General features: G+C 39.3%; 1 protein-coding gene across 1 annotated transcript in view; it reads right to left on the minus strand.

The window, feature by feature from the left end:
• Positions 1-4541: 4541 nt before the first annotated feature.
• The window catches only part of SAP130 (Sin3A associated protein 130), a 169013-nt gene continuing 164228 nt past the window's right edge, over positions 4542-9326 (minus strand). Inside the window, exons 19-21 of the mRNA XM_007950508.1 lie at positions 5828-5931; positions 5078-5191; positions 4542-4700 (exon numbers count right to left, since the gene is read on the minus strand). Coding sequence (XP_007948699.1) covers positions 4542-4700; positions 5078-5191; positions 5828-5931 — 377 coding nt within the window. The remainder of the gene's footprint in view (positions 4701-5077; positions 5192-5827; positions 5932-9326) is intronic.

A 9326-nucleotide genomic window follows, 5' to 3' on the forward strand; every position in this document is an offset into this window, starting at 1 on the left:
AGGGCTGTATCCTTTCACCAGTCTTATTCAATCTGAATGCTGAGCAAATAATCTGAGAAATTGGAGTATATAAAGAACCTGGCATCAGGACTGGAATAAGACTCATTAACACCCTTCAATATGCAGATTACACAATGTAGCTTGATGAAAGTGAATCTGACTTGAAGCACTTACTGATGAAGATCAGATTATAGCCTTCAGTATGGATTAAACAACATGAAGAAAAAAAGTCCTCACAAGTGGTCCTATAAGCAACATCATGATACATGGAGAAAAGGTTGAAGTTGTCAAGGATTTCATTTTACTTGGATCCACAATTAAGGCCCATAAAAGCTGCAGTCAAGAAATCAAACGATGTATTACATTGGGCAAATTTGCAGGAAAAGACTTTTTGAAAGTATTAAAGAGCAAAGATGTCACTTTGAAGACTAAGGTGCACCTGACCCAAGCCATGGCATTTTCAATTACCTCATATGCATATGAGAACTGGACAATGAATAAGGAATATCAAAGAACTGATGCATTTGAATTGTTGTATTGGCAAAGAATATTGAATGTACCATGAACTTTTAGAAGAACAAATCTTTCTTAGAGGAAGTACAATCAGAATGTTCCTTAGAAGCAAGATTGACTAGACTTACTCTCTTTTACTTTGGTCATGTTGTCAAAAGGGACAAGTCCCTGGATATTATAGGAGAAGGATATCATGTTTGGTAGAGGGTCAATGAAAAAAGAGGAAGACCCTCAATGAGATGGACTGATACAGTGGCTGCAATGATGTGGCCAAGCACAGTAATTTTGAGAATGGATCAGGATGGGGCAGTGTTAGGTTCTGCTGTAAATAGCATCATTTTAAGTCTGAACTGACTTGATGTCACCTAACGATAACAGAACCACTCTCAATACCAAATGTCTTACTTTGGGTTCTTTAGAGGACTAGGATCAGTGAAACATGTATAGATATGCTCTACAATTTTGAGAAAACTGCTCACACAATCGTGAACCTCAAATCCGAGGGTCAGATGATGGGGTAACCATCTGTTAGTGCACATGATTTAAGGGGCTGACAAACTAAAAAACCTGCCTAGTTAGGAGACAGCTGGTGGTCTCGGCTGGCTTACAGGGTTGTAGGTATTGAATCCAAATCTGCAGGTCAAGTGACAGACTGGAGGTTCCTGCTGGCTTATGTCCTAGGAACTGAGGTCAGACTCCAAGAGTACTGCGGGATGAGAAAGAGCAAGCTTTGCCAGAACATTCATTTGTATCACGGGAGTAGGCCATACCTATATTCCTTGTGAAAAGGCTGTCGGGCTAATCATATCAGATTGTGAAATGAAAGGTGATGTCTGTCAAATCTTGAGAATTATAGCCTAATCAAATTGACACAGAACATTAAGCATCACAGCTTCATAACCTAGTGAAAATACTCTGTCTAGATTGCTCTCAGGATTTCTTTAGTTTATGTAGGCCTTTCAGCTGCTTAACCCAAGAAGGGCAAAGGTAGGCACTGATTCTTTTCACACCAATCTCACACCAGATGGAAGAGCTTACCATTTTAATATGAGAAAGGTGGTCTCAAAAGACCTGGGGCAAATTGGCATAGATTTCTTATCTCAAATCTGTTCAGGTCAGGGAAAAGAGATCTCCAGATTCAAGGTGGTATTTGGATACAACTTTTTTTTTTTTTTTTAATTGTGATATGGGTGAAAATTTACAAATTCACTTTCCATACAGTTCATACACTTAGTCTCACGACATTGACAATTTACCACAATGCAACAGCTCCCCTCCCACTTCCTCCCAATAGTAAACTCTTTCCTGCCTCAGTCCCTCCGTGCACTCCTGCCCCCTGAGCTGTCTCTCTGTGCATAAGCGGCCCTTCTTTCTCCCATGATTGTTCTTTCCAAGGAGCGTATCTACCTCAGGTAAATGTTCATCTCATATACCTGTCTTTTGTTTGGCTGGAAGCCACAGGTGTGGGTTCAATTCCAGATGTGAAGGGCAGCTAGGGGCCATAGTCTCAGTGGTTCCAACAGGCTCTATCAGACTAGCAAACCTGGTTCCCCCCCTTTTTTCCTTTCTCCAAATGATTTTGAGTTTTGTTCCATATTGTTCTCCCTCTCTACCCAGGATCTCCTACATAGATCCCCTTCCAAGTGGTTGACAGTGGTAGCCGGGCACCATTTAGTTCTTCTGGTCTCATAGTTGTAGAGGCTGCAGATCAGATGGTGTACCAGTCGCTAGGACTAATTGTTTCCATGAATTTTTGGATTTCTTCATTCTTCTTTGCTCTGGACAAGGAGAGACTCATCATTACATCTAGATGGGTGCTTGCAAGCTTTTAAGATCCCAGTCACTACTCATCAAAGTAGGAGGTGGAACAATGTTTTGTGTAGTTTGTTATGCCAATTTAACGTGATGTCCCCTGCGACTATGGTTCCGAGCCCACAGGTTCAACTACTCGGTCCCTCTAGGTAGCTGGCTGTGACCAAGAAGTGACTATAACCTTGCCCCTTGTCAGCTCTACTATACACCTGGGAATTCAGATCATATAAATAAATTTATAGGACCACTGTCTGCCAACCCTATACAGTCTTGGGTACACTCCCTGCTTCATAGATATACCTATTAGTTCAGCCTGTCCACCCATCTATCCACCTGTATACCCATGTTTGCCCTTACTGACAATGCAGTACTGTATGTGCAAAAAGGTTCATCTTTGCTCTCTGTACCTCCCATATACCTCTCTCTTTCTCTTTCTCAATGCCACCATATTGATTACTCACAGTTGGTACACTGCTCCTCTTCACCCAAATCAATACATATCTCTACCTATCTAACAGTATTCCCTTGCCTCCCCTCCCACCCCTAGTAACCAACAAAGAAAATTTCCTTCCATAGATAAACCTTTCCTTGCCTTTTATAATAATGGACTAATACAATAATTTGTCTTTTTGTGATTGACTTACTTCACTCAGCATAATGTCCTCCAAGTTCATCCACGTTATGCGGTGTTTTGCAGATTCTACATTATTCTTTAGCGTTGCATAGTATTCCATTGTGTGTATGTACCATAGTTTGGTTATCCATTCCTCAGTTGATGGACACCTAGGTTGTTTCCATCTTTTGGCTATTGTAAATAGTGCTGCGATGAACATGGGTGTGTATATGTCTGTTCTTGTCATGGTTCTCACTTCTTTAGGATCTATACCTAGTAAAGGAATGGCTGGGTCAAATGGTATTTCTAATTCCAACTATTGAAGTAATTGCCAAACGGCTTTCCACAGTGGTTGCATGGATACAACTCCTGAAAGTAAGGATGGCCAGGTCTCGTCTCCAGAGGCAGTAGGCTAAAACAATCTTACTATATCACATGGAGGCTAAGCAAGAAGAGAGGGAGATAGCTGGATTTGTCCCCAGTGGGAAGAAGTCTACACTAACTCACCCAACAGGCTACTGTAGAAGAAGGAAGAGCAACCTGTGAAGAGGATCCACACACCTGAAAGCTCCACTCATAGACCCGCAGCCTTATCTGTCCTAGAGTTTGATCAATTTATATCTGCACTGGGACACAATATAGTCTTATATTTAGGATAACTAAGAGCTGATGAGATCTTTAAAATACTGGGCTAAATGGAATTCTTCATGCAAAATAACAAAACTGTAACCAGAAGCCTCTCATCAGTGTGATGAGAAACTATAGTAGGGTGACAAGTGATACTCAGTATAGCAGTGATAAAGTTGATAAAAATGTACAAACTGCTCATGTACAAAAACCTCTTTGAGTCCTTTATTGATTTTGGAGATGTGTGGTACATACACTTAACAGCATCACACCAGCTACAGAAGTACAGATATCCAACAGTGTACTTCAGAACCAGGATCTCAGAGCAACTTATTGTGCTGCCCGTTCTGAATATTAACCTAGTTCTGACACACATGGGACAGACAATCTAACAATTTCACTCTGAAATGGTTCTTTTAAAAAAATGACAAGAACTAACAGTTTAAACCCTTTAGAATGTTAGATATGGCAGCTCTTTCAGTGATGGGGCACTGTTGTGAAAGGCCAGCTCAGGCACTGGAAGGTTAGACAGAGTAATAACCAACCAGGTTGAGGGGAAGAGGTTTTATTTTCAGTGTAGAGAGATACCAGATGGTCCAAGTGGAAAGTCTAAATCCAGGTTCAGTGTAGGTCCTGCAGAAATCCACCAGATAAACAAGAGGCTGAAAAATGCCAGCCAGCCAGCCATTTATGTCACTGATTCCAACTGGCAGACATTGACACATTAGGAGTCATTAATGATTGCAGAGCAAGTTTAAAAGGAAAACACCAGAAAACAAGAAGGGGCTCATGGTGCTATGCCAGCTTATATCCGTTCTGTCAGTAGGATGCCATGGGTCCCTCTGCTTTCACATGTGAATTAAAGGAAGGTTTCCTTTATTTCAATGTTCCACTTAGAAAATAAACTAAAACCCTCCCCCCACCCTTACCATCATTCTTCATAAATTCTGTTTCCAAGATCTTGATTCTCCTGGGTCTAGACTTTTTCCTTTCGCTTCAATTTTGACACTTTCTTAACAGTCCCATTCTTGTTTAGTAACTTCAGGACACGGTCTTTGTGATCTAATACTTTAAGCATGGAGTCTCTGGCTTCACTGATTTGATCCATCACCAGTTTACACCTCTGCATATTTCCCTGAAACAAGACAGTACATAATCCATCAGTAATTATGAGGACAACACAACTTTTAAAGAATTTCTCAACAACTGGTTGATGTCATTTTGAGCCTTTCCCAAAGAAAAAAGATCTTAATGTTTCTTGGTAATAGAGGCTAAAGTAATGACTTTTACAAGAGATATGAGTGGATTCTTTGTTGTTGTTGCTGTTGTTATGTGCTATGGAGTTGGACCCAACTCATAGCGACCCCTCCTTGGCTTTCAGAGGCAGTATCACTACAGAAGTAGATTGTCCAGCCTTCCTTTCGAGATATGAGTGGACAGTGGAGGGAGTAAGACTTTGAAGTGAACAGCTCCACAGAGAGGATGCCCAGCTGTTAAAGGGCTCATACAAACCTGTATTAGCTCATTTATTCGGTGCAGATCATCATCAGTTGCTGCTTTTTTCTTTGGGATAATCCCTTCCTGTAAGTTGGTGAGTCTTTCATAAACATCATGCTCTAGATTTGTCTGCAACACATAAGAGAAAAGACATTGTGGTCTCAGAGAAATTTTCTGTCCTCAGGCAAACTGTACTTCTAATAGAACACATCTTGAATTAGCTTTGTAAACTGGTACAAGAACTGCTCAGGTGATAAAGTCCTTTCTCTCAAGAGGTAAATACACAGTAAGGAAAAATGATCAACACTAATTTATATCATGATTTGCCAAAGATCAGTGTCCATTTTAAGGATAATTGAAAAATACTGTCCTCAAGTCACAATTTCTCTAAAAAGCACATCTGTAATGTGCATAGAAATTTGCTTTTCTGCTAAGTACAAAAACCAGCAAAGGCACTGCATTTTTTTAGGTACCCATAATATTTTTCAGATCACTGCTACTCCAAAGATGAGAAAACTTTGAGGTTATTCCATATATTTTAGTCCTGGGTACCAGAACTAAGATATGGTTAAATTATAAGCATTATATATGACACACATAAAAATTCTACCATGATCCATTATTTATTGGGAATGCTTCAGAAATTACTCAAAAAAAAAAAAAAAAACCAAAAAAAAAAAAAAAAACAATGTTCTACAAGCTCAGATGTCTCTAGCAACTTTTCTTACTTTGGCATGATATCTCAATTGCTAAAATGTTACCTACCAGCTGTAATAACTGGGCAGCACACAAATGAACTTTCCAGCCTTGGGCACGACAGGATACTCCTTTTTGATTAGCTATTTCCTGCAGCATAGCTTTTTTCTCCTCTGGAACCATATAAAAATACTTAAATTTTTACAAAGCTAAAGACATAAGCCTAAATGCTAATATTTTATTACGATTTCTTTACCTAAACATCACTAAAAAATAAATCCTGAGTTCAAGTCATTAGGAATAGCAGTCAATAACGTGAACTACAGACACACACAGAGTAATTTCTCTCAAAGAAATGGCTCACGAGGTTGTGATGGTTGGCAAGTTATAAGTCTGTGGGTTAAACATCAGGCTGGAGGCTTGCCCTGACTCACATAGCTTCAGGGGCTGACTAACCCAGCTTGATCTTGGGATCAGCTGGTTGACTGCTCATAGCAGATCTTATCATGGAGATGATTACATTATATAAAATCTGATCATGAAGGAAGACTGTATCATAACTGCTAAACTACTGAGAATCATGGTCCAGCCAAGCTGACACACAACCTTAATTATTACAGACACAGTAAGTTCATATTCTACTTTCTTATAGAAGAGGAAATGATCTTCGGTGAGTTGGACCCTTTTTCAATTGAGCAGTTGGTCAATGTGTGATGGTTACAAGCTAGACATGAGGGCTAGACATGAAGACTCACAACATCATTATTCATAAAAGCCCCAAAGTGGAAACAATCCAAATGTCCACCAAACAAAATGAGCCATATTCATACAATGGAATATTATTCAGCAATAAAAAGGAATGAAGTACTGATAGATACTATAACATGGAAGAACCTAGAAAACAATTATGCTCAGTGAAAGAAGCCAGACACAAAAGATCACATATTGTTATGATTCCATTTATTATGAAACTTGCAGAATAGGTAAATCCAGAGACAGAAAGATGATCAGTGGTTGTTAAGAGCTGGTGAGGATAAGAGATTGGGATGAGAGATAAAGGGTGCAAAGTTTCTTACTGGAATAATGAAATGTTCTAAAATTGATGTGGTGGGGGATATACCACTGTAAATATACTAAAAACCATTCAATATGCTTTAAATACATACATAGGTATAGTATGTGAATTATATCTCAATAAAGCTGTTACTAAAAAATATACCATATAGAAGTTCTGTGTACCCTCCACCCATTTCCCCCAATGATCATATGTAATTACAGTACAGAATCAAAACAAGGAACTTGATATTGTGTCATTCTATGTCATTTTATCACATGTAGATTAATGTAACCACCATAGCAATCATAATGTAGAACTATTCCACCACTACAAAGACCTCCTTCATGCTACCCGTTTATAGTCACACCCCTAATTTGTAAGCCATGGCACCAACTAATCTGTTTGCTATCTCTGATTTAGTTATTTCAGGAATGTTACTTACAGAAATGGAATCATATATTATGTATCCTTTTGAGAATGGCTTTTATTCACTTAGCATCACAGCCTTAAGCCTGATCTAAGTTGCTGTATACATCAACAGTTCTTTCCTTTTTATTTGTGGTACGGATGTACCAGTTTGTTAAACTATTTCCCTACTGAGAGACTTTTTTTTAAACATTTTTAAATTTTTATTTATTTTTTTATTGTGCTTTAGGTTCAAGTTTACAGAGCAGAATTTGTTTTACATTCAACATTTCATGTACATTGGGTTTCACTCCCCAGTTACCATTCCCAACCCTAACCCAGTCTCCCCCTCCCTGCCCAGTAATTGTCCCACTGGTGCCCCTCATAGTTATGCACTTCTGTGTGTCCTGCATTTCCTCCATGTGAATGTTGTCCGTCTAGTGCCCCGTAATCGACTGCCGTATTGAGAGACATTTTGGTTGTTTCCAGTTTTTGGCTATTGCCAATTAAAAAAAAAAAAAAAAACCAAGCTGCTATGAACAATCATGTACACACAAAAACAGCTGCTATGAACAATCACGTACAGGTTTTTGTATGAACATAACATTTATCTGGGACCAATGTGCATTGGTACAATTGCTAGGTTGTACAGAAAGTTTTCATTTTATTTGGATCTACAATCAACGCTCATGGAAGCAGCAGTCAAAAAATCAAATGACATATTACACTGGGCAAATATGATGCAAAACACCACTTTAAAGTGTAAAAGCAAAGATGTCACTTTGAAGACTAAGGTACACCTGACCCAAGCCATGGTATTTTCAATCGCCTCATATGCACATTAAAGCCGGACAATGAATAAAGAAGACCAAAGAAGAACTGACACATTTGAGTTACAGTGTTGGTGAAGAATACTGAATATACCATGGACTGACAGAAGAATGAACAAACCTCTCTTGGAAAAAGTACAGCTGGAATGTTCCTTAGAAGCAAAGATAGTGAAACTTTGGTCATGTTATCAGGAGGGACCAGTACTTGAAGAACAGCATGCTTAGTAGAGCAGAGAGGGTCAGAGAAAAAGGGGAAGACTCTCAATGAGATGGACTGACACAGTGGCTGGAACAACGGGCTCCACATAGCAACAACTGTGAGGATGGCACAGGACTGAGGAGTGTTTTGTTCTTTTGTACACAGGTTGCTATGAAGTAGGAACCAACTCCATGGCACCTAACAACATAATAAATGCATGTTTAGTTTTTGAGAAATTGCTTAACTATTTTCCAGAGAGGCTGTATGATTTTACAGTCCCACTGGCAATGCACGAGAGATCCATTTTTCTGCATCCTTGCTAGCATATAGTATCACTATTTATTCTTTTTATTTTAGCTGTTTGGTAAGTGTGTATCTTGTATCTTAATTTGCATTTCCCTAGTGGTAGTGTCCACCACTCATCTGTCACTTTGTCATACTGTGTGTGGTGGTTTGCACATTGCTGTGTTGCTAGAAGGTATGCCAGTGGTATTTCAAACACCAGCAGGGTCAACAGCCATGATAGTGAGATTTCAGTGCTGCTTTGACACAATGACAGACTAGGAAGAAAATTAGCCAATGAGGATCTTATGGATCACAATACAACGCTATTCAACTTACTTGCTTTGGAGATGTCATCAGGAGGGATCAACTGCTAGAGGACATTGTAATCGGTGAAGGAGAGGGCTGCCAAAGGAGACCCTTGGTGAGATGGACTGGCACAATAACCACAATGATAGACTGGAATATACCGGTAATTGGGAGGATGACACAAGACTGAGCAATGTTTTGTTCTGTTGTACCTAAGGTCACCAGGAGTCAGAGATGACTCAATGAGCTGATGATAGCTTTCTAACTTACTTAATGCTAGTGATGTTAAACATTTTAAAAAAATACATTGTTCCACCTCCTACTTTGGCAAGTAGCGACTGGGATCTTAAAAGCTAGCAAGATGCCATCTAGATGCAACGATGGGTCTCTTCTTGTCCAGAGCAAAGAAGAATGAAGAAAACCAAAATTCATGGAAACAATTAGTCCTAGCGACTGATTGATCTGCATTCAATCCGCAGCCTATAC

Source organism: Orycteropus afer, unplaced genomic scaffold (assembly GCF_000298275.1).
Source record: "Orycteropus afer afer isolate SDZICR_OR568_19922 unplaced genomic scaffold, OryAfe1.0 scaffold00274, whole genome shotgun sequence".
NCBI lineage: Eukaryota > Metazoa > Chordata > Mammalia > Tubulidentata > Orycteropodidae > Orycteropus > Orycteropus afer.